The sequence below is a fragment of the Artemia franciscana genome, chromosome 6 (genome assembly GCF_032884065.1).
Source record: "Artemia franciscana chromosome 6, ASM3288406v1, whole genome shotgun sequence".
In the NCBI taxonomy this organism is placed as follows: Eukaryota; Metazoa; Arthropoda; class Branchiopoda; order Anostraca; family Artemiidae; genus Artemia; species Artemia franciscana.
Genome location: NC_088868.1, coordinates 1,201,255 through 1,228,744, shown reverse-complemented (window position 1 = coordinate 1,228,744; position 27,490 = coordinate 1,201,255). Strand labels below are relative to the sequence as shown.

The 27,490-nt window shown below is 35.3% G+C and overlaps 1 protein-coding gene across 1 annotated transcript in view; it reads left to right on the top strand.

Moving 5' to 3' along the window:
* The first annotated feature begins 5,666 nt into the window (after positions 1 to 5,666).
* The window catches only part of LOC136027889 (queuosine 5'-phosphate N-glycosylase/hydrolase-like), a 49,256-nt gene continuing 27,432 nt past the window's right edge, over positions 5,667 to 27,490 (top strand). Inside the window, exons 1-2 of the mRNA XM_065705315.1 lie at positions 5,667 to 5,848; positions 17,210 to 17,437. Coding sequence (XP_065561387.1) covers positions 5,675 to 5,848; positions 17,210 to 17,437 — 402 coding nt within the window. The 5' untranslated portion in view covers positions 5,667 to 5,674. The remainder of the gene's footprint in view (positions 5,849 to 17,209; positions 17,438 to 27,490) is intronic.

The window sequence follows — 27,490 nt, the reverse complement described above, 5'->3', positions numbered from 1 at the left end:
ACATACAACAAGTTTCACGAAGAAAAAAATCAACATAGAATAAGCTTCATGAAGGAAAGATAAAAATTGAACAAGTTTTGACGTACAAAAAAATAATGTGCAACAAATATCAGGAAGAAAAAACATCACAAGAAATTTTCAGGAAAAAAAGAATCAACATACAATGAGTTTCGCGAAGAAGAAAGATTATCATACAACAAGTTTTACGAAGAAAACCAACATACGAGAAGTTTTACCTATAAAAAAAACATGTAAAATGTTTCACGAAAAAAAAACAACTTAAAACAAGTTTCACGATTAAATAAAAATCAACATATAATAAGTTTCAAGAAAAAAAATATATTAGCATAAACTAAGCTTCAAAATCATCATATCATAAGTTTCACGAAAAAAAAAATCTATATACCGTAAGTTTCACGAACAAAAAGCCAAATCTAACAAATTTCAAGAAGAAAAAAAATAAACATATAAAACGTTTCATAAAGAAAAGGAAAAATAAAACAAGTTTCGCAAAGAGAAAAAGCAAGAGACAAGAAGTTTCATGAAAATAATTGAAATATAACAAGTTCTGCAAAGGAAAAATCCCCAAGCAACATATTTCACGAAGAAAAATTTAAAAAACAACGAGAAACAAAAAACGAGAAGAAAAAAAATCAACATACAGCAAATTTCCTGAGATATATAATGTATTGTTGATTTCATTCAACATTCACGGAAAGTAGTCACAAGTATATCTAGTACCAGTTCCAAAGAGTCACAGTCATATTAGTAATTTATCGCAGTCAGAAGTAGTTACCAGTCGCATTTGCAGCTGCAGTAATAGCAGGAGTAGAAGTGGCCCAAAAAGTTTTAAGTTAAAACCTTTACTTGTTCCAAATATGTTCCAGATACGACATTTTCATAACTCGGATAAAGATAGTATCTTCTGGCTTTTGCCCAAATACCCCTCAACATTCCAAAAAGTTTTACATCATTACCCTTAGTCTTTGCAGACACACCCAGGATCAAACATAACTTCCTTTCCAAATCTAAATCATATTAAAAATATTAATATTTTAAATATTGTTTGGTAATAATATTAATAAAAATAATAATATTATTACTAATAATAAAAAGTTACTATTATTATAACTAAATAATATTATTTAGTAATAATATTAATAAAAATAATAATATTATTACTAATAATAAAAATTACTATTATTATTACTAAATAATATTATTTAGTAATAATATTAATAAATAATGATATATTAAATATATCATATTAAAAACATATTAAAAGTGGACAAATCAGATAATTTATAATCCTTGCCCTGGGGGCTATGGGTTATGGCATCCCCACAGGGATAGCTGTTAGACCTTGGGACTATTTTCAACAAAATAGATTTCAAAGGTATCTATCAGAGCTAAGAGGAGCGTCTAAGAAGTCAGAAGAGGGGGACTGGTTGCCCTCTGTTACTTTTTCAACATGCCTTTGAAGTTTCAACTTAAATCCCTAAGCCATTCCTAAGATATTGCTCTTGTTTCCTTTTGACAAACCTCCTGCATTTTGTATGTTTTGATTTTGGTTGAAGTTCCCTTTAACATTTTCTAAAAGTTTTACCTTGATACCTTTAGCCTTTTTAGAGAGTAAGGCTCAAATATGCCCCCTTTTTCCAAAAACTAACCTTAAGTATAAACAACAGGAAGCTTATATGACGTACAGCACTTGCCCCATGGGTTTGTCATCCCTGTAGCCATAGTAGTTGACTTTTCAACTATTTTTTCACAAGCTGGCTATTCCAAAACTTTGATCAGATATTGTTGGGGGGAGGGTAGTCAAAAAGGGAATGGGATGGGAGCTGGTTGCCCCCTAATCACTTTTTAACATACCCTGTAAGTTCAAACCTAATACCATCAGCGTTTCCTGAAATATTGCAGATACCAATTTTTGAAAAACAGGATGCACGTAGTATCTTTTAATTTAGTTTAGCATGTCCCTTAAAATTCCCTGAAGTGTCAGTAAAATACGCTTAACCTTTCCGAACACACCAAGAATCACTACCGCTTTTCTTAATCTAGTGCCGATCGTAGTACAAGAAATTTTTCTTGAAAAACGCTCAGAGTTGAGACAAAGAAGCTCTTTTGCTGGTTCCGGTTCTGAAGATCAAATATCACCGGCCACTGATTGCTGCCGAAGTCAGTGGGTGCTGTTTCCAGGGTGAGGGGTGTGCATCTTGACCCTACCAGGGGAGGTACTTCTACTAAGGGAGAAAAATAGCCTAGCATCTATTTGAGCTATGTTTTTTGCTTATTCGTTATTATTTTTTTCATTTTGGGCACTACGAGTCATTGATGTCTGAACCTTCACCTAATTTTGTGAGTCCACCCATGACGATAATAATCTCCACTAATAAATAACCTATAATATATTGCAAACATGCATGAACTGCAAAGTTCACTGGCCGGGTAAGCTAATAACCTAAACAAGCTGATGTTTACTTAATTTTTCCAATCTTGACCCTTTGATAATTCATTAGCACTAATTTTATAATTGTTTTTATGGAGGGTTCAACCTTTTAATGAGCCAAATTATGTATCAAACTGTAATTTTTACAAATATTTTTTTTAAGATTGCCAATTTAAATACTTGATTTTTCCAAATGGGTTTAAATTTAAACCTCTAAGTCCTTGCGTCAAGTAAAATTTAAACCTTCAAGTCCTTGCGTCAAGTGAATCTTGTGTAATATACACTATCATATTCTGTAAAAGGCACAAATTGTGCAAATTGCGATGTCATTTGTGTTCCGGGAAAATGGATTTTCTTTTGATGGAACACATTTTTTTCAACTACATATTTGAATTGATTAATAACTCTTAAATATTTTTTTTTAACTTGATTAGCTGCCCAGGATCGAATGAACCAAGGTATACTGAGATTTTTCATATTACATGTCAACTAAGTACCCAATGATTTTAGGAAAACCTTAATTAAACCACTGTATAAGAAAGGTGACAAGAGTGAGTGTCGTAATTTTCGAGGCATTAGTCTGGTCTCTGTATGTAGCAAATTACTGAGTAATATGATACTTTTTAGACTGAGACATGCTGTAGACAAAGTTTTAAGGGAAGAACAATGCGATTTTAGAAAAGGTAGAGGATGTATCGACCATGTTTTCGCTCTTAGGTTAATAATTGAGAAGTCCCTTCATTGTCAAACACCTTTGGTCCTTAGTTTTATCGATTATGAGCAAGCTTTCGATTCTATTGATAGAACAGCGTTAACAAAGGTTTTATCGTTATATGGTATACCAGAAAAATACATTAAAGTGATTTGCGCTATGTACGAGAATAATACTGTTGCGGTTAAGGTAGAAAATGAGGTTAGCAACTGGTTTTGTATTAAATCAGGAGTTAAGCAGGGTTTTGTTCTATCCCCCTTTATATGGATCATTTTGATGGACTTCGTCTTAAGGAGTACAGGAAAGGCAATTGGAGACCATGGAATCAAATGGGGAGGAAGAACGCTCCGGGACTTAGATTATGCTGATGATTTAAGCATATTAGATGAAAGTGTGAGCAAAATGAATGAATTTTTAGAGGTTTTGCGAGTTCAGGGTGCTAAAATAGGCTTGAAAATTAATGTTAAGAAGACTAAGTCACTAAGGCTAGGAATAAGTGAAAATGAACAGGTGACATTAGGTAACGAAAAGATTGATCAGGTTGGGAGCTTCAGTTACCTTGGTAGTATTATTAGTAAAGATGGTGGGAGCAGTGAAGATGTTAAAAGTAGAATAGCTAAAGCTCAGGGTGTTTTTTCACAGTTAAAAAAAGTTTGGAAGAATAGAAAGATAAGTCTACAAACCAAGATTAGAATATTGGAAGCTACAGTGATGACAGTGGTTAAATATGGCTCTGAAGCATGGGCACTCCGAAAAGCAGATGAAAATTTACGAGATGATTTCCAGAGAAATTGCCTACGGATTGTTCCGGGTACCCGGCTGACTGACCGTATTTAAACAGTAGGTTGTACGAAAAGGGTGGTTCAATCCCGTTTTCTGGGGCTATAATGAAAGAAAGGTTGATATGGCTAGGCCACGTTCTACGGATGAAGGATGACAGATTACCGAAGATTGTCCTTTTTGGCCAACCGTCTGGGGCTACACGGAAAGCAGGTCGTCCTTGTCTGTGTTAGGAGGATGTCATAAATAAAGATTTAAAGGAAATGGGAACTTTCTGGGAGGGTGTAAAGAGGGAGGCTTTAAATATATTAGTTTGGAGGAGGAGCGTGCGTGGCTATGTTGGCCACAGGCGGCTTGGTGCTGCAGTGAGTTATTAGTAGTAGTAGTAGTAGTATTAAAGCATGTAAGCAGGAATTTTTGTCTCGAGGGAGCCCATTGGAAATTCTTTTTTAGGGAGCAAATCTATTTCATAATTTGAAAATGAAGTGCCCAGATACAAAAAATAGATTGGGGGAGGGCTACTGCTTGAGGTTCCCTCCCCTGTGCACGTCCCTGTGCGTATCAATTGATTTTTTCGAGTCATATTAGTGAAAGGTTTTTCTTGAGAATTCAAGGTGAAATAGAGAGGCGTGAGTGGATCATTTTACTTGAAGGGCCTCAATTGCGTTCTTACAATCAAACAGAATGAAGGTCCTTATGTAACTTTCAATTTTAAGGTTTAAGTGTTCATTTTTATCAATTAAAGATCTATGAAACCTTTGCTTATATCAGTTATTTGCCTAATTATAGGCCTCTGTCCTCCTGGGGCTTTACCAATCGTATCACCCCCTGAGGCACACTTTTTGGCCCTTTGACTTAAATATTTCGCTTGAAAGTACGATACAAATCTATATGGGGCTTAAGGGGCATACAGAGAGTCTAAAGAATTTGAACCACATCTCTGACTAGTTTTAGACCCTAAAACATGGTACATAACTAACTCTAACTCAGCATTTGCCATAGAATGATTCCATTTCTAAGGCCATCTGTACTACATCGACGATTACCCCTGAGGGGTCATCATGGTAGAGGAGGTAGAAACAACACCAAGCATTGAGACATGGAAGTTAAACAGCCAGCTGGGCAAATTTAAAACTGAGTTTTATCAATTTTTTTTGATTTTTTGATTAATTTTTGATCAATTTTGATTTTTTGATCAATTTTTGAATTTTTTTGATTAAGTTTAATCAATTTTTTGTTTTTGATTTATTTCGGTATTTTATTTATTTATTTATTTATTATTAAGTTTTAGTATTTATTTATTTTATTTTTTATTATTTATTTTATTTATTTATTAAGTTTTTTATTTTAATTTAAATTAAGTTTTTTATTCAATGTAAAGACCCAATTTAGTTGAGCAATGTAAAGACCCGATCTTACAGTAATTTCCTAATGTCTATTTACGTGTATCACATTGTTTACAGCAAAGCTTTGCAAGCTTGACGCTATTATTTTTAGATGGCCACTGCTCTGTAGCGTAGTTTCTTATGTAACAATTTGCAACACAATTAAGAGGGAATTCTCACTTACTCTCTCAGGAATTTCACAACAGTATAACATTTTTTCCAAAAATATGAGTTACACCTGCTTGTATTTAGATTTTGGTCCAATTAGTTTTTAAGCCAAAGAGCTGAATTGAAGAGCAAAATTTTGAATTTAGCTTAATTTTGAAGTTCTTCAATTTCTCTTTAATGAAACGCTGTTCAAAATTATTGGCCATCTGTTTAGGCTCTGGCAAGGAAAATATTTTAAGAAGATTTAAAAGACTAATGAAGCTTCTTCCAAAACAAGCGGGAGAATTTGTGGCAAAGAATGCCAAAAATGTGAAAGTGCTGACACCTGGAATTATTAACATTTGCAATAAGGTTAGTTGCAATTTCATTCTTTCGCTTTAAACACGTGGCGAAGTTTTCCCGCCATGTCGATAATTTTGAAATCCTTAATATTGTCCTTTTAATTCACTTCTTCCATTGAAAGTTTAATACTATAGAAGTTATCCTCAATGCAGCCTATAAAATAAATGAGCCAAATTACAGAACGTGTACATAATTAGAAAAATTAATTTTTAATTTCTGTTCAACAGTGCCGAAGTTAAAATTTAATTTCTTTCTTTTTTTATATTTATAATAATTTGTACAATTTGTAGTTTTGCTAATACTAGTATAAGTGTCTTTGAAAACATTTTTTTGTTCAGAGGCAAGGCTCAAGGCTCAAAATTGCCTAAGTAAAGAGCCAAGTGCCTCTCATGTATTTTCATTTGTTTTCCTGGCCTTTCAAACAGTTCGTGGTAACGAACTGTAGTAAGGAGCGACCCGGCTCAATAGTAAACGAAACTCTAAAAAAAAGGTACTTCGATGCTAAAAGATATATCAAAAGAATCGGATTTTTATGTTGATTTTAAATATATAAGTTTCATCTAATTTAATCTTTGTCATCAAAAGTTACGAGCCTGAGAAAATTTGCCTTACTTTGGAAAATAGGGGAAACGCCCTATAAAAGTCATAGGATCTTAACAAAAATCACACCATCGCATTCAGCGTATCAGAGAACCCTATAGTAAAAAATTCAAGGTCCAATCTACAAAAATGTGGAATTTCGTATTTTTTGCCAGAAGACAGATCACGGGTGCTTGTTTATTTGTTTGTTTGTTTTTTGTTTTTTTTTCCCCAGGGGTCTTCGTATCGACCAAGTCGTCCTAGAGTATTGCAAGAGGGCTCATTCTAGCGGAAATGAAAAGTTCTAGTTCCCTTTTAAGTAACCAAAAAAATTGGAGGGCACCTAGGCCCCCTCCCACGTTCATTTTTTCCCTAAGTCAACTGATCAAAATTTTGAGATAGCCATTTTGTTCCGCATAATCAAAAACAATAATAAGTATGTCTTTGGAGATGACTTACTCCCCCACAGTCCCTGGGGGAGGGGCTGCAAGTTACAAACTTTGACCAATGTTTACCTACAGTAATGGTTATTGGGAAGTGTACCGACGTTTTCAGGGGGGATTTTTTTTGGTTTGGGTGTGGGGTTGAGGGGAGGGGGCTATTTGGGAGGATATTTCCTTGGAGGAATATTTCACGGGGGAAGAGAAATTCAATGAAAAGGGCGCAGGATTTTCTAGCATTACTGTTAAAAAAAAAAAAAAAAAAAAAATGAAAATATAAACATGAAAAAGTTTTTACAATTGAAAGTAAAGAGTAGCATTAAAACTTAAAACGAAGAGAGATTATTACGCATATGAGGGGTTCTAAAAATACTTTAGCATAAAAAGTGAGGTATTTAGGAGGAGATAAATACTTCGCTCTTTATGCTAAAGTATTTTTTGTAATTTCAACTATTTATTCTACGGCCTTCTGATTCGGGGGTCATTCTTAAAGAATTGGGACAAAACTTAAGATTTAGTGTGAAGAGCGAGGTATTAACGAGGGGACAAACCCCCTCATATATATAATTAAAAATATAAGAATTTAAAAGTTTGTTACGTAAGTTAATTCTTAAGTTACGTATATTTTGTACTAATAAAAAAGTTCATTAAAAATTAAAGGTTCTAGTTGCCTTTTTAAGTAGCCGAAAAATTGGAGGGCAACTAGGCCTCCTTCCCCACCCCTTATTTCTCAAAATCGTCTGATCAAAACTAAGAGAAAGCCATTTAGCCAAAAAAAGAATTAATATGCAAATTTCATTTTAATAATTTATGTGCGGAGAGCCAAAATCAAACATGCATTAATTCAAAAACGTTCAGAAATTAAATAAAAAAACTAGTTTTTTTTAAACTGAAAGTAAGGAGCAACATTAAAACTTAAAACGAACAGAAATTACTCCGTATATGAAATGGGTTGTCCCCTCCGCAATCCCTCGCTCTTTACGCTAAAGTTTGACTCTTTGCCACAATTCTACTTTTTAAAACAATTAAAAACTTTAACGTAAAGAGCGAAGAATTGCGGAGGGGACAACCCATTTCATATACGGAGTAATTTCTGTTCGTTTTAAGTTTTAATGTCGCTCCTTACTTTCAGTTAAAAAAAACTAGTTTTTTATTTAATTACATGTAAGGGATAATATTAAAACCTTCAAAGGGGACTCATTTGATGGACCAGTTCCCTATGCCCTTTTTTACTTGGTCCCCTCATTCCCCATCGGATTATACTTTTGAGATAGTAGTTCTTTTAAAATTGCCGACAGTTCCAAAAAAACACGGATCCACTGATAAAATGACCACCACCCCAAGACCCTTGAGCAAGGGCAATGTAAAATACAAATTGTCAATTGGTTTACAAATAGTTTTATAGTGTAAAAAGAAAGGCATGTTTGATCTTGGTTGTTCGATTAGCTCCGAACTTTCAGAAAACGTTTCCTTGATCAAGAGCAATACATACTTTCGTGGGAGGGGAAGGGGTTAGGAGAACAATAAATGGGCCTGCAAAATGTGTGTCACTGATTAGTTTGAAACTGACGGAAAATTCTTGAAACTGTTGCAAAAGGACTTTCCGCTATATTTGAAAGTAGCTGAGTTAAGTAAATGAATCCTTCGGGAACGTTTCTAAGGCCTAAAATACGCTCTGAATCTAGAGTTTATTCTACTTCAAATATAGACCCCCCAAGTCGGCCTGAATGTGGAGTCTGAAATTGGGGCCCAAAAAGGACAATATATTTGTTTTACTGACTGTGTTCCAACTTTCAAGTATTGTTGCCTGGGACACTTTTTTTTGGATGGGAAAGGTGTTAAAGGGCCTAGAAAGGGGCTACGAAGCCTTTTGTGTTTGATCAGTTTGAAACTTCCAGCAATAAAATTTTGAGCAAAAGGGAACCGAACGTAAAGGAAATTGTGTTGGGCCAAAAGGGGTGCAAAAGAGGATAATAAAATTTTGATTTTCCAACTACAGATTTGGCAAACCACATATAGATGTTTCCAGATCCACTTTAAAGTCCTATGTCGGCACGACCAAGATAACCTTAGTGGAGACAAACAATTTCGGAGAAAAACTGTATCGATTGTTGACGTTAGAAACTAGGCGCAATATTTCCATCGTCTCTTTCGTATAGTCTTAAACTCCATATATTATATTTGGTATTTTGGTATATTTAAGTATGCTTAAATTTTGCTTGTTCGTAAATTACGCTTTGGATTATCTTTGCTGTAGCCAAAGTTAATAAAATTTCCCACTGGTGAAAAAATAGCACAGTCTAAAGCAACGGTAATTTGAATTTATTAACGATGTAAAACTGAATTTATTCCTAGGTGTCTCTTTTAAGTCTCCTGTTCAAGAGAAATAAGCGTTGCTATAAAAACTTGAGAAGTAAATTAAAATGACAGCATAAATAGACGGGTGATTTTTTAATAATACAGCGGAAAAACAAACAGTAGAACTTTTTTGCAGTAACAAAAGAAAAATCTAACTATATCGGCTTCATATTCAGACTTTATCGGACTCGTCTTTATCGATGAGGAGCCCCTCCACCCCATAGAAAAATACTTTACTTAATAATACATGTCAGGAATAGTGAGAGAAAAATGAAAAAAAAAACAAACATCCAAACACTATTCAAAACAAAAGAAAACCCACATCCAAATTAAGTTATTGAAACATTTGAAACTAATAGAGCCGCAGGTCTGACAACGCTGCCAAATTGGAGCAGGCAAACTTAGTGTTCATGGTAATATTAATTCCTTTTGTGATTTGTAGTCTTTTTTTAAAATATGTTGGTGTTGTTTTGATGGGTTTTTTTATTTCATTACCGATTCTCGTAGTATCAAACAGTTCGTGGTAACGAACTGTATGTAGTAAGGAGCGACCCGGCTCAATAGTAACAAAAACTCTAAAAAATGGAATTTTGATACCAATATCTGCATCAAAAGAATCGCATTTTAATGCTGATTTTAAATATATAAGTTCCATCAAGTTTAGTCTTACCCATCAAAAGTTACGAGCCTGAGAAAATTTGGGTTATTTTAGAAAATAGGGGGAAACGCCCCCTAGAAGTCATAGAATCTTAACGAAAATCACACCATCAGATTCAGCGTATCAGAAAACCCTACTGTAGAAGTTTCAAGCTCCTATCTACAAAAATGTAGAATTTTGCATTTTTTGCCAGAAGGCAGATCACGGATGCGTGTTTATTTGTTTTTTTGTTGTTTTTTTTTCCCAGGGGTGATCGTATCGACCCAGTTGTCCTAGAATATTGCAAGAGGGCTCATTGTAACGGAAATGAAAAGTTCTAGTGCCCTTTTTAAGTGACCAAAAAAATTGGAGGGCACCTAGGCCCCCTCCCACGCTAATTATTTTACCAAAGTCAACGAATCAAAATTCTGAGATAGCCATTTTATTCAGCGTAGTCGAAAAACCTTATAACTATGTCTTTGGGGACGACTTACTCCCCCACAGACCCCGTGGGAGGGGCAACAAGTTACAAACTTTGACCAGTGCTTACATATAGTAATGGTTATTGGGAGTGTACAGGCGTTTTCAGGAGGATTTTTTTGGTTGGGGGGAGGGGTTGAGAAGAGGGGGATATGCTGGGGGAACTTTCCATCGATAATTTGTCATGGGGGAAGAAAATCTCCATGAAGGGAGCGCAGGATTTACTAGCATTATTTAAAAAAAACAATGAAAAAATAAATATGAAAAAGTTCTTTCAGCTGGAAGTAAGGAGCAGCATTAAAACTTGAAATAAACAGAAATTATTACCCATTTGAGGGGCTCACCTCCTCCTAATACTTCGCTCTTTACGCAAAAGTATTTTTAGTAATTTCAACTATTTATTCTACGGCTTTTGTGATTCTGGGGTCATTCTTAATGAATTGGGACAAAATTTAAGCTTTAGTGTAAAGAGCGAGGATCTGACAAGGGGGCGAACCCCCTCATATATGTAATAAAAATATGAGAATACAAAATTTCTTTACGTAAGCTAATTTATAAGTTACGTAAATCTTTTACTAATAAAAATATTCGTAAAAAATTAAAAGTTCTAGTTGCCTTTTTAATTAACCAAAAAATCGGAGGGCAACTAGGCTTCCTCCCCCGCTCTTTTTTTCTCAAAATCATTCGATCAAAATTATGAGAAAGCCATTTAGCCAAAAAAAAAAAAATGCAAATTTCGTTTTAATTATTCCTCTGCGGAGAGCCAAAATCAAAACATGCATTGATTCAAAAACGTTCAGAAATTAAATAAAAAAAACAAGTTTTTTTAACTGAAAGTAAGGAGCGACATTAAAACTTAAAACGACCAGAAATTGCTTCGTATATGAAAGAGGCTTTTCCTTCTCAACGCCCCGCTCTTTACGCTAAAGTTTTTTACTGTTTTAAAACGAAGAATTGAGAGAAAGAGTTAAACTTTAGCGTAAAGAGCGAGGCGTTGAGAAGGAAAAGCCTCTTTCATATACGAAGTAATTTCTGGTCGTTTTAAGTTTTAATGTCGCTCCTTACTTTCAGTTAAAAAAACTTGTTTTTATATTTAATTACATATATGCAACGAGATTATTGAATAGCTGTTTAAAATTAAATTATCTTTAGACTATAGCACAAGAAACGAAACAGGACAAAGCAGAATATCTATTATTTAAATTTTTCCGATTTTGTAACCAAACAGTTCGTGGTAACGAATTATAAGCAAGGAGCGATGCGGCTCAATAGTTACCAAAACTCTAAAAAACCAAAATTTTGATATTAGTTAATAAGTCAAAAGAATTGGCTTATTATGCCAATTCCAATTTATAAGATTCGTTAAGTTTAGTGTTACTCATCAAAAGCTGCGTGCCTGAGAAAATTTGTCTGATGTTCCAAAAAGGGGGAAAACCCATTAAATATCGAGGAATATTTATGATAATCGCATCATCAAATTCAGCGTATCTGAGGACCCCATTGTAGAAGTTTCAAGCTCCCATATGCAAAAATGTCGAATTTCGTTTTTTTATTTTTTGTCAGAAGAAAGATCACAGATTCGAGTTTGTTCGTTGTTGTTTTTTTCCAGGGGTGATGGTATGGAACGAAAAATTAAAAGTTCTAGTGCCCTTTTTAAGTGATAAAAAAATTGGAGAGTAACTGGACTCCATCCAACCCATATATTTTCCTAAAAGTCATCCGACTAAAATTCAGACAGAGATTTTGTTCAGCATAGTTGACCAAGCCGAGCCGTCCTGGCCGAGTTGGTTGGTGCGCTGGATTCGGGATCCTTTGTCTGAGAGGACGCGGGTTCGAATCCCAGTGTACCCAATTCTTCAGTTGGGACGAGGGTCAGTGGCGTGACTCTGTAAGCTTAGCCAGAGTCGACCCAGCTCTAAATGGGTACCTGGAGAAATCTGGGGAAGGTAAACAGGAAGGGTGTGTGAAAGCACAGGATGGCTGGCCCCCAACCCCCCATTGCACTTCCTGGCTGAAGGGCCAAGAAACGGAGATCAGCACCGCCGGTAGGGACTGTAAAGTCTAATGCCGTATCCTTTACCTTTACCTTACCATAGTTGAAAAGCCTAGTAACTATGTCTCTGAGGATAACATACCCCCCCCCCCTCAGCCACTGGGTATAGGTTTGTAAGTCATGAAATTTGAAACATTGGTTACTTACAGTATTTCTTATTGGGAAGTAGACAGACCTTTTTTGGGGAGTGCGGAAAATTTTCTGCAAGGGGAATACTCTACTGGGATAATTTTCCGTGAGGAGAGAAGTTCCCAGGGTGTGAACCTTCCGGAAGAAATTTTACGCTGTGCTAATTTGCCATGATTCCTGTACAAAATTCTTTTATTTGTCTTACTTTCTCTTTGCCGACTGAATTTTACATGTGGAGATATTAAGGGGAATTGTCCGGGAAAATTATTTATCGTGTTGAAATTCTCTAGAATATCTTTCCGTAGGTGGAGGGGAAGATTTTTCACGGGAAAAATTCTCCAAAGAATTGTTTTGTGGTAGTACCTTTGGACTAGGAGGAGGGATATTTGTGGGAAGAACTTTTCACGGAGGGGAGATTTTTGGTAAAATTTTAAAAACAGTCAGAAATAAAAGTCTTTTTCAAACGAAAATGGACAAAGAAATGTTTTTTAGCCAGAATCATCTGCAAGAAATTTTTCGGGGGTAATTTTCAACTAGAAGGGAATTGTCTGGGGGAATTTTCCTGATGGGGAATATTTTATGCGGGGAGAACTTCACATGGAGGGCCTTAATGTAAGGGAAAAATTTTTTCCGCAGAGGGGGAGGTGAATTTACCAACGTTCAGAAACTGAATAAAAATCTTCAAAATTATTCAGAAATATTGAAATAAAAACTTTCAAAAACGTTCAAAAATTAAATAAAAAGATAATTTTTTATAACTGAAAGTAAGGAGCGACATTAAAACTTAAAACGAACAGAAATTATTCCATATATGAAAGGCGCTGTCCCCTCCTCAACGTCCCGCTCTTTAGAATAAAGTTTGACTCTTTGTCACAACTCTAATTTTAAAAATAATAGAAAATTTTAATTAAAAAATCCTTAAAAACTGATCATAATTAATAACTATTTAATAATTCCCTTTTCTCGAGCATTTCTTATAATAATCCACTAGTCACTATGATATTGCGCTTGTAGTTTAAGGAATCCAAAAAAGGAAATTATTGGAATCGTGTGAAGTCTTCAAAGACTATTGTCTTTGAAGTTAAAAGGATCAAAATACTTTCAGTTAAAAGGATCAAAATACTTGCCAGCCCCAAAAGGCGAGTAAACATTTTGCTTCAGCTTGAGAAAGTGAAAAATATTTTATTTGCAGTTTTTGACCCTCTGTCACTTAGTATAGAAATGGTGATTAATTTTGTTTGAGGAAATTGGTCTCTGATTAGCTCAATATTTACCAAACTCGCAATATTTTGGGGAATGCCATACGTGTGAAGTCATAAACACATACAGTGGAAGTGCATAGGAATGTAGACGAGAAATGAACTTCTCTAATTAGGTATTAATTTGTTTGGACCAATGAAATCTTAATTCTTCTAGTCCTAGAATTCAGAACATTGTCTAAAGAAAGGAGAATACTACATTCAGAAAAGACTGTAAAATATAGAGAAGAATATTCCCTAAGCTGTCTTCATAGAGCAGCTATCCTGACCTATTCTCGTGAGTAACTCCCTATGTCTTCCCCCTTTTCCAATGAAATATCTCAAACAATAACTCTGGTAACGATTAGACTCGTTTTCGCAGGAGGGTAGAGGGACTAGAGGCATAAAATCATTAACCCCTACACTAAGAATGCATAATAGCTAATGCCAGTAGTGACCTTTGACAAACGGAGACGTATCAGTTAGTTTGGATATTGAGAATCAGAATTGCTTTGCTATTAAAAACCCCCTCTACTCAAAAAGCCTGTAGAAATATTCCAGTAGTTTTGTTGGTACGGGAAAATGCCAACAGTTAAAATAATTCGTATGTATCTGAATTTAATAATTTTTGGGGCACTTACTGGATTATTTCTCAAATTACCTAAAAAAAGCATAGTGCAAAGTATCTACCCGAACATGGTAACGAAAATATACAAGCATTTGGCTGAGGAAAACTATTGGCACTCGGGGTAGAGAATGGGCAATAGAGGCTAATGAAGATAGAAAACTATTTTTCAAGCAATTCACTAAGACTTCGGCCTTGAAGTCAATTGGAAGTTGATTGAGGAAGGTATCAGAACTTGGTTCAGGAAATTTGCCGGAGTCTGGGTGGCGAAATTTACGAGGTTTAGTTCATGGAATCTATTAAGATCTGGCTCAATGAATTTAAGAGAATGTGGCTTAGGAAATTTGTTGGAACTTGTGCATGAGATTCTATAGAAATTGGACCAGCAGATCTGCTAAAATTTCCCCCAAATAATTTACCAGAATTTGGGCCAAGAAGCTCTTGATTTTCAGTTGTCTTCAACTTTGACTTCATTTTTGATCTCAGATTTGAGCGTCTCTTTCTTAATCGAGCGAACGATTTTATTGCACACTAAGTATTTTATTTAATTGAAAATCAAGCAGAAAGCTATGATTTTTGTGGTCGGTTTAGCAACCCTTCCACAGACGTATATCTCAAAAGAAAACCGTAACAAGACTAGCAGATAATAATAGGGAAACCATGTAGAACAAGATTGCAAAGGTTGCCATAGACAGTCCGTTACGCCTTGTCTCATTGATTTTGGAATACACCAGAGGACCATCTGAGCGATATAAAATATTTTGGAGTTTTAATTTTCAGTTATCTTCACCTTGGACTTCATTTTTGATCTCAAATTTAATTGTCTTTTTCTTGATCAAACGAACGGTTTTGAGGCTGCACATAAAGGAGAAAGCTATGGTTTTCGTTGTCAGTCTAGCAACCATTTCTACATGCGTATATCTCAAAAGAAACTCGTTACAAGAGTAACAGATAATAATGGAGAAAGATTGAAGATAATAGTGGATAATAGTGGAGCAGATAATAGTGGAGCAAGATTGCAAAGGGTGCCATAGACACGGAAGAGTGCCTTTCCGTTTCGCTTTGTCTTAAATTGATTTTGGAAGTCACCAGAAAAACCATCTAAGCGATATAAAATATTTGAAGTTTTTCTTTAATTTAGATATGTCTTTCCATTTATGTTAAAGGGTCTCAAGCTGGCAAGACAACCCCTGTAGTCTGAGCAAAAGAAGAGATAATTTTTAACAAGATGAAAACAATAAAGAGCACCATGTATTCAACTATATATAAATGAAGTCACGGAGATCTTGTACTTAATGTTTGTTATACCGATCTAGTTGATAAATAAGAAATGAGATAAATCGTAGAAAAAATTGTATTTAAAAATTTGATGAGTCTGTGTATAAGATCGATTAAACTTCGAAGACTTTTAAGTCTTAAGTGGAAATTTTTCTGAACCAACTGTTGCCCGCTCTCGTAAATAACACATTATCGAAGTTGGCACAAGGCGGCATGGAGCTTTTGCGAATATGGTTGCTTCAAATAATCTCTAGTTGAGCCTCAGAAGATGTTGGCATAACAATGAAAAACTATGGTAAAATTTTAAAAACGCCAAAAAATTATGAAGACATCTCTTCAACCCATCAGGAAGGCATAGGCATACCCTAGTTTCTAGATTTTTTTTCTCTATATTCACGGTGCCAGGTACTGAGAGGTTCCTGATGTACCACTTATCTTTTACCTCGTTCTGAAGCCTCGAGCTTTTAATTGCCTGTTAAATCTTCTTCTGAAGGAGTCAATAAAGGGTTTGCAGGAATTATATCCCCTGTAATATCGTTCCATATAGAACTGCAACGCCGAATGAAGATGTTCCTCAAGTTCGGTTCTTAGAGTGTCTTCTTATAAGATTATTGGACCGAGTTGTATGCCTTCATGTCTGCCTTGACGGCTGGTCAAAGGGGGGCACAATGCGAGAAAGCTCGTCTGAGGGAGACGAATTCACTTACTTGTAGAAAACTGCCATTGACGCTACATCAAATCTTTCATTTAGAGGCTGGAGTCATGTGTAAAGGCACAGCCAACTCTATTTGCCCTATTGTTGATTTTCTGGAGTGGTCCCAACAGTCATGTGTAGAGGCACAGCCACCTCTATTTACCCTAGTGTTGATTTTCTGGAGTGGTCCCAACAGTCATGTGTAAAGGCACAGCCACCTCTATTTGCCCTATTGTTGATTTTCTGGAGTGGTCCCAACAGTGTTTTTAGAGCACCATCACATAGCAGGAATCTTTATTCAGCTTTGAGTCTGATGCCGGACTCATAGAGTGATAAGAGATTTTTGCAGCAGAGAGTAACTCCGAACAATCTTGCCCAGGAAGTTCTCATCTGATCAAGGTGGTTATTTAAAAGAGATAGGTAGAGAAATGAATCTCGAGCAGACGAAGCTTGCCGACTCTCTTTATAGTTTCATTTTTGAAAATGAATCCGGGGTGTTTACGTGGCACCTTTGATCGGTTAATAAGGAGCTTCATTGTTTTCGATGTATTGAAGTTGATCATCTTTGTATCAGACCACTTTTTCAATTTTAAAAAGTAGGTAAAGGGAGGCATGTGTTGGGTCTTCGTGTTATGAGACGGCTGAGTGTGTCGCGGTATCGTCAGCAAAGTGATGGAAAGGGTATGTAAGGTTGTCTCTTTTGTCGTTCATGTAGATCAGGAAACTGTAGGTCCCATGACACTGCCCTGGAGAACCCCTGCTTTCACTGAATATTTTTATAAGCTTGTCAAAATCAATCACCAATGCATTATTAATTTTTTTTTTGTTTCTTTTTGTTGAAATTTTTCTCTTTTTTCAGATAAAAGACAGCTTATCAGATGGCTCATTTCGGCCTGATGCACTGTATCTTCACCAATATCCCCATCCATCAGAGCCAACAGAGGAAGCAGTAGAGTGGCTCTTTGTTGCAGATTTACTAAACTTTTCATTTTGGATGCCAGATGGCTCCCATTATACAGTCACTCATAATGGAGTTAAATACACTGGATACTTAGCACTTACTGCTGCATTAACTAGGGCTGTGGAGGTTAGTGATTTTTTTTTCTTTTTTTTTTTGCTGGAGAAGGCGCATATAAACTTTAATCCTTTAGACTTTAGATTCTAAATATTTCTAAATTTAAATATCACCCTTTTTGTTCCCAGGCAGAAACATATCCTGACAATACTGTTTACAACTACAATCGTTGGATTGACCTACTGACTTATATTTACAGACTGATATGCGAACCGACTGATTCTAAGCCTATGAACCAGCTCAGTAGGGCTTGGATTATCCTAAATCATTCTTGAGGAGGAAGCTAAGCGAAACGAAAACGCGAGACAGAGTTCTTTATAACGTTAAATATTCTGCATTGTCTTGCGCAATGTTTTCTCCTGAAAAAAGGTCATTTCTACTCAGTTTTAAATGAATCTATGCCATTTACTGCTGATTCTACTACAAAATAATCACAGCTACATTAAGTTGGCCAAGGCCAACACATTTGCATACCATCCCCCTGATTGGAAGATTGGATAATGATTGTGCTGCAAAACGAGCTATGACAAAACATACAAACAAAAAATATATCTGTATCTTTTTGCCTTTGACCTTTTTTGACCTTTGATCTTTTTAGATTTTAACCTTTAATAACATTGAGATTAAGCTACCTTTTTGAAGAAGAATCAGGCAGGGACTTCTTAGTTTCAATTTTGTAGAAACTGTGCTTGTTGCACTGATTACATTTCATGTAATCGAAACATTTAATTTTAAGATTTAATTTTAAGATTTTGATTTTAAGATTTAAACATTTAATTTTTACATTAATTCAAAACATTTAATTTTATTCTACTGAAGTTTTAAATTTAAATTGTTAAATTTAAAATTGAATTACATTTCATGTAATCGAAACATTTAATTTTAAGATTTAATTTTAAGATTTTAATTTTAAGATTCAAGCATTAAATTTTTACATTAATTCGAAACATCTAATTTTATTCTACTGAAGTTTTAAATTTAAATTGTTAAATTTAAAATTGAATTTATAGCTGAAAAAAGAAGACAACCCAAAGACCCTGAAACTTGGTTCAATAAAACTCCTAATTTGAAAGTGGCTGCATTTACCTGTGTATTTCAATTTATTATTTATTTATTTATTTATTCAACAATTTCAATTTATTATTCTCCAGCAGTGCGAAAGCTACAACCTCCCTTTAATTAACATGTTCCTTGATATGATAATGAATTCAATCAATACTTTATAGATGAATTTTCATATTTATTATGTTCTTATCTTAAAAAGGAGATGGTGCTTTATAATTCATATTTGTTCCAAAATTTGTTAGAAAACCTAAACTAAGTCCCTTTTAAAAACCCTAAGATTGCATCAAGTCGAAAATTCCAACTCTTAAGTAAAGTTCCATCCATCCTTAAGTGACTGTCCTGACTCTACTCATGATCCTTTCCCTGTCGTGATCATAGTTAATTATGTAGGATTTGTCTTTTTACTGATATCTGCTCCCCTTCACCAAACCTTAAGAAATTATATACGCCCGTTATCCCCCCCCCTCACACGGAATATTTTAGTTTCGTGTTTATAATATAAATAATGATTTCTGACAGAATTCATTTCGAATAAGTCTCATTGAATAAGTCTTGACCGAATAAAAAGTTTACAGAATTATATTTATAGAACATTACACTTAATACGCTTCAGGATCTTGAGATTAATTTGTATGAACATTTTACTCCATAGGGAAATTCTCAATGTTCTCAAGTGACAAGGGCCTGGCTCCACTCGGGGGTAGGAGCTACGAAAAGTCATCTAGAGTTCAAAGATAAAACGGTCCGATTAGGTGTGACTACGGAGGGTAAAATGCTTAACGTTGACTGAGGCTTTTCATAATGAGGCTACTCACTCGATAGACTATATGCTATATTCTGTGATCATTCTGTCCTTTATCTTTCTGGTCTTTATCCCCTTCTAAAGAAAAAAGATGTTAATCAGATTCGGACTTTTTATTTCAGATATTGTAAATTTTTACTTTATCTCCCCCCCCCCCTTGGTATAGCAATGGGAAGATAATTCGTAAGTTTGATGTCCCTGATATAAGTGCAAAGTTGGCCCTCCTGCATGGAAGGTTGTCGAATCAGTTTTTATCGTTTATTGCCTCATCATCCGTCTGTTCGGTTAATCTCATTGTAGCGTAGTGTTTTTTCTATTTGTAGTGTATTTTACTTGCAGTGTATTTCTTTTTTTTTCTTTTTGTTACTCCACAAGTGCCATAACTTGTTATGATGTGGGTTATAAATAAATTATTATTATTTTTATTATTATAAGTTGATTAAATTCAAAACGCTAAACACAATTCTAGATTTGCTGTTAGTCACTAAGTGGTACTCTGTTGAAGATAGTTCTTTTTAAAAATAGATTAATAAATATATAGATTTATTAAATAAACTTAAACAACAAAACATAACATATCATTATCAAGAAAAAAAGGAATATATGCGGAAAAAAACAGGAAGTGAAGAAATAAAGACTCACACTAAATAGGAAATTGAGGGGCAACCACCCATCACCGACTACGCTCTGAAAACTAAGACAGAGCAAAGTGTAATGAACAATAAACATTGCAAATATACTTTTTCAACTTGGCCCAGAAACATCAACAGCACGGGATCATTAAAAGAAAATCATAACAAAAAGAAAAAAATAAGTAAAAAAAGAGTAATAAACAGATACATAAATAATAACAAAAAAAGAAAACAAATTATTTTTTGATTGTTACGTCAGATCCAAGTGGTACTTCTTGATATGAATCCAGCCTATGTCAGAACAACTTTGATATCAAAATTTTCAATTTTCAACCATTTCTGTAGGTACGATGTGGAGATGTGACAAATTTTCAAATGTATATTGACTTCTACGTATGTTGAGCATCAAACAAAATACAGAAAAGCATATTTTAACTAACCAATAGAGCGTGGTTAGCGTAAGGGGGTTGGACTTTCAATGTCAACTTGGAAAAAATGTAACATACTGGCTTTTGAATTGCTGCTGCTTAACCCCTTCAGTGATTTTTGTTAAAGGATTGGCTAGCTGTTTTGAAATTTTTGATTGACCCTACGCTCTGGAATGGTCTGACTGAAATCGTTTACAGATTCGAATGGTTGATGATTGTGAATTAGAGAACGTTTTGATCTTTCAATTTTTTTGTATCTACGAATTACATTAATAAGAAACAGAAAGACGGGGTTTTGTGGCGCCACTTTGCGGTGGGGGGCATTTGCCCTCCCTTAGATTTTTTCACACCTCTTGATTTAGAAAAACACCTTTTTTTTAGTATTTCCATTTTCTTTTTTTCGCATTCTTCTGTGAAAACTAAAAAAGGACAAAGCTCTCCGCCCCCTAGAGTTTGAAAATATTCTCCCCAACATTTTTGTAAATTTATGTCACTAATTGGATCTCTTCTAATCTTATACATGGAATGATACAAAACTAAAGGTTCTCTCCACATATTTACGGATAATTTTCTGCCTAATCTTTATGCACAAGACAACTGTGATACCAATAAAAAAGTGCGTCTCCAACCGTATCAAACATCAACATATCCGCTGGCTTAGTCACAATCAACGAGTGTTAGCCAACAATCCACCGACAATCACCTTTGAAGGACACAAGGACGCAGTATTCCTGATTAAATGAGCCCTTTTCCGGCTTGTTATGATCCTTGTTTTATATGATAAGAGTATGGAAAAACATTAGAGGCTCATCACTCTTTTTTGAAGATTAGATCCCATATGCGGAAGGCCACAGCGGTGGTCCGCAAGGCAGATGAATTTTTGTCAAAATTTATGCGGAAAAAGCACAAATCTACACGCATTAAAATTTAAAAACTCACGAGAGCAATTTTACTCATGAATCAAGGGAATAGCTAAATGTAAGAAACGACTATAATAAAAACAGTGATTAATGTGATTTCGCATAATGAATTATTAATTTTGTGATTAATTATGTGAATTCGTAAAATTTAGTTCATTGTTTTTCAGCAACATTAAAGATTTAACAGCTGCATATGGATCGAAACTGAGCCAGCATACACAAAAATAATAGTAATTGTGTTTTTCCACACCATGCCTACAACTTTTAACGTACATTCGAGGTTTTTTTTTAGAGATTCAATTTTTCTTCGAATTACGGCTTACAGCAAAGCGCAGTATCTGGCAACTAGGGACAAGTTAACGATTTCAAAGACGCTATCAATCGATAGAGCTGGGCCAATAGTAGCCTATATATCATATCTATAGCTATTAAGTTCTACCAGAACCTATTCTTAGTTCTTACAGGCTGGAATTCTCAGAAAAACAAACTACGCATTTAATTTGAATAAACACCCCACACAAATACTTTGAAAATCGTATACCCTTGTCCTATCGTATACAAGATGAGTTTCAATCTATTTGCTTAAACTTCTTAAAATCTTGAAACTTTTTTGTTGCTACAAAACCCCTCGAAATGCTACGAAAACACACACAATTTTTTTTTCTTATTAGTAGCACACCCTCGCAATTAATACTTTTGTTGCGCTACTGATTGTTTGTGTTTTTTTTTTTTTTAATAAATTATTACTGCTTGGAAAAATAATCAAGTTTTTCAACGTCATTTATTTTTTAATAGTTAACTTGAGCACGTTTTTTGGTATGCGTAGGAAATATATCATCATATGCGGATTTTTTCTTTTTACGCAAAGATTGTAAAAGTCTTCAGGAATATACAAAATCGCCGCAGTCTTCCACAAAACGCAGTTATGCGGGAACTAAGGGTTAGGTCGCTTAGGCTCGGTAGGTTAAGGGTCAGTAGGTCAGTGTTGTCATAAAAGATAAATAGGTAACAGTAAGTATTGCTATTCCGTTTATTATTTCCTTTTTATCACTTTTATTTGCAATTAAAATTACTAATTACTATTTGAAAAATTTTGTCCTGTGTGAAAATAGTACATTGAGGAAGTTGCAAAATTTAAATTCCATTGTTGTAGTTTCGGGTCATTAATATTTTAAAACAAAACATTCAACTCTTAAATTAATTTTAGGAAAGGTTAGTAAAATAAAAAGTAAAAAAATTAATTATTCATGATGCCTTCAAAAGAATAGATACTAAGTTGACTGCAGTTTCATTTATTAGCCTACATCATAAAGATGCTGTGAATTTAGTGGTACTATGTTACATTGTTACTGTTGATGGCCACACAAACTATTAGTATTATTAGCAGCAGTAGCAGTAACAGTCGATTAACATTACATTCAAATATGTTTAGTGATCATTTGATACTCAACATGGTGGTCTGAATCTACCTGGCTCTGATAAAAAATGGAGCTCTATAAACCAAGGACGTCATGTCTAAGGGCTTGGCCAGGTTTCTGGTTTGTAGCTCGAAATGCATCTTCCAGATTCAGGGGCGAGGCTGTCAAATACAAAAACCGTTTTGAATAACCGTTATTTAACAAACAAACACAGAATTTACATGATTTGTCATGTTATAGGGGGAAAACTAGCCCATAAAGCATCCCCAGGGTGATATTGCGGGAAGGAGATGTCAAAATGTGGAATTTCTAGGGTAAGTTCTGGGAATTGAAAAAGTTAGTTTTGGAGGAACTTAGGGAGCTTTTCCCCTTTTTAAGATCACAAATTATTAATTTTATTAATTTGGGAGATATACACCTACCTATCCTGTGGAATTAAAAAATCATGTCTATATTAAGAAAAAACAAAACAAAATTTCAATGAGTTAATTTGAGACTGAAAGTGCTATATATTAGTTTTGGAGGAACTTAGTGAGCTTTTCCTCTTTTTAAGATCACAAATTATTAATTTTATTAATTTGGGAGATATACACCTACCTATCCTGTGGAATTAAAAAATCATGTCTATATTAAAAAAAAAAAAATTCAATGAGTTAATTTGAGACTGGAAGTGCTATATATTAGTTTTGGAGGAACTTAGTGAGCTTTTCCACTTTTTTAGATCACAAATTATTAATTTTATTAATTTAGGAGATATACACCTACCTATCCTTTGGAATTCAAAAATCATGTCCATATTAAGAAAAAAGCAAAATTTCAAAATTTCATGAAAGAAAAAGCAGTGTCCCTGTTATTAGTATATTTTATATAAGCATAATATATAAGTATAAGTACTTGGTAAGTATTTTATAAATATTTATAAGTATTTTATATAAGTATTTATGAGTATTTTATAAGTATTTATTAGTATTTTATAATAATAAGTTTCTTATAATTATTTTATAAGTATATTATATAAGTATATTTATAAGTATAGTATATTATAGTATATTTTTATATATATTTGCTTATATTTTACGTTAATCTTTGATTAAAATCCTTGAAAAGAGCCCAAAATGAAGTTTAAAGGAGGTGGTGTGAAGTCCCCTTCTCAATAGAATTTTTGGCTGTTATTAATTCCTGGGAAGTCCCGCCCACGTCCAGGCACTTGCGGAGGAGTTATGTTTTGGGGGGAGTATTAAAGAATTTCTTGATGATTTGAATAAGAATTGCTTTAATATTCAATAAGAAATCGACTTTTTTGGAGGGGGATGGGTGGCAAGGTTCTTCTTTGCGGGACCCTGATCATGCTCATATCAGCAGCAATGGCAAAATAAAGTTCTACTTTGTGTCAGCGGACGATAGAGCAACAGGGGGATTGTCCTTCCTCTTTTGACTGGGATATACCAACTGCCGAATTAAATAGCCAAAATTCTAGGCTACCCCTTTCAAAACCCTGAAACTGTCACTGGTTTTTGTATATGAGAAGCTTAAAGGATGAACTGGAGGTATCAGCTGGAGGTATCATGGTGTCATGGAGGTATTATTAACTGGAGGTTAAACTGGTACGGAGGAACGAAGATAGTACTATAAACATAGAAAAAATGTACAATGAGAGCACAGAGAACAAGTTTGAGGGCAAAGGAGGTAGGGCAAATGGAACGATTGGAGTTTTCCAATCGTATACTCGGAGTTTTCCATTCGTATACTCGTGTAGCAAACACTGCGCAACAGCGCAACCAAACTAGTTGCTATACGCAATTAAATGAAAAAAAGTTTTTTTTTTAATTGCAAGAAGAAGCGACATTGAAACTTGAGAAGAACAGAAATTACTTCGTATATGAAAGGGGTTGTCCCCCTCCGCAACACCTCGCTCTTTACTAAAGTTTGACTCTGTCACAACTCTACTTTTTAAAACGATAAAAAACTCGTGATCTGGATTCTGGCAAAAAAAAATGCAAATTTCCACATGTTTTTAGATTGGAGTTTGAAACTTTTACAGTGGGACTCTTTGATACGCTGAATCTGATGGCTTGATTTTCGTAAAATTTATGACTTTAAGTGGTATTTACCCCTATTTTCTAAAACAAGGTAAATTTTCTCAGGCTTTTAACTTTTGATCGGTAACACTAAATTTGATGAAACTTTTATATTTAAAATCAGCATTAAAATGTGATTGCTTTGATGTAACTATTGGTGTCAAAATTCTACTTTTAAGAGTTTTGGGTACTATTGAGCCGGGTCGCTTCTTACTACAGTTCGTCACCACGAACTGTTTGATAAAATAACCATCGTTCATATAGCTGTTGTTATATTATGTTCATTGTTATAGTCATGTTATTGCCATTGTCATGTCATTGTCATTGTCATTCTTATAGCTGTTGTTATATTATATTCATTGTTATAAGTATAGTCAAAATTATTATCACACGTAACTGAATATAAAGATTATTATCTGTGAAGTTTACACTGATTTGGCTTATACCATGTCTGCCTAACCATGCATTTAACTCCTGGTAAACAAACATTGCAAGGGGTAATTCCTGAATATTTTATTTCCATGGGCATGATGTGACTGCAAAATAAATTATTTTATGTTTTTGCTATTTTCACTGGAAAATCTCGAAGTGGATACGTTAGATGAGGGGAAAAAACTTCAGCTGCTATTTTATACATACATGCATACATACAGCTTAGAAATATGTTCATACAAACATACGCATTAAAAATATGGATGTATAACAAAAGTATAACAATTCAAAATAGGGATGAAACGTTTTAATCGACAGTGAACAGATATAAATTTTTTTAACTGGACATTTCGATCACATATACTGCTGATGATGAACACTGTATATGCCTTCGAATTATCCAGTTAAAAAATCTTACATCTGTTCATTGTCGAATAAAAGGTTTCATCCCTATTTTGATATGTTATGCTTTCGTCATGGAAAGGCAGTGTGGTCTTCGAACTTATCTATATATATGGAGGTATATATCAGTATTGTGTCAAGGGGGGGGGGTCCCAGTTTGAACTTCATCTCACCAACAAAAATGCCATATATGACCCTGGTATATGTATAAGCACACAGAAACACACACAGCACACACAAACATACACACACAGACACGCACACACACCCACACACCCACACACACACACACACACACACACACACACACACACACACACACACACACACACACACACACACACACACACACACACACACACACACACACACACACACACACACACACACACACACACACACACACACACACACACACACACACACACACACACACACACACACACACACACACACACACACACACACACACACACACACACACACACACACACACACACACACACACACACACACACACACATCTCATCTCACCAACAAAAATGCCATATATGACCCTGGTATATGTATAAGCACACAGAAACACACACAGCACACACAAACATACACACACAGACACGCACACACACCCACACACACACCCACACACACACACACACACACACACACACACACACACACACACACACACACACACACACACACACACACACACACACACACACACACACACACACACACACACACACACACACACACACACACACACACACACACACACACACACACACACACACACACACACACACACACACACACACACACACACACACACACACACACACACACACACACACACACACACACACACACACACACACACACACACACACACACACACACACACACACACACACACACACACACACACACACACACACACACACACACACACACACACACACACACACACACACACACACACACACACACACACACACACACACACACACACACACACACACACACACACACACACACACACACACACACACACACACACACACACACACACACACACACACACACACACACACACACACACACACACACACACACACACACACACACACACACACACACACACACACACACACACACACACACACACACACACACACACACACACACACACACACACACACACACACACACACACACACACACACACACACACACACACACACACACACACACACACACACACACACACACACACACACACACACACACACACACACACACACACACACACACACACACACACACACACACACACACACACACACACACACACACACACACACACACACACACACACACACACACACACACACACACACACACACACACACACACACACACACACACACACACACACACACACACACACACACACACACACACACACACACACACACACACACACACACACACACACACACACACACACACACACACACACACACACACACACACACACACACACACACACACACACACACACACACACACACACCACACACACACACACACACACACACACACACACACACACACACACACACACACACACACACACACACACACACACACACACACACACACACACACACACACACACACACACACACACACACACACACACACACACACACACACACACACACACACACACACACACACACACACACACACACACTCACACACACACACACACACACACACACACACACACACACACACACACACACACACACACACACACACACACACACACACACACACACACACACACACACACACACACACACACACACACACACAC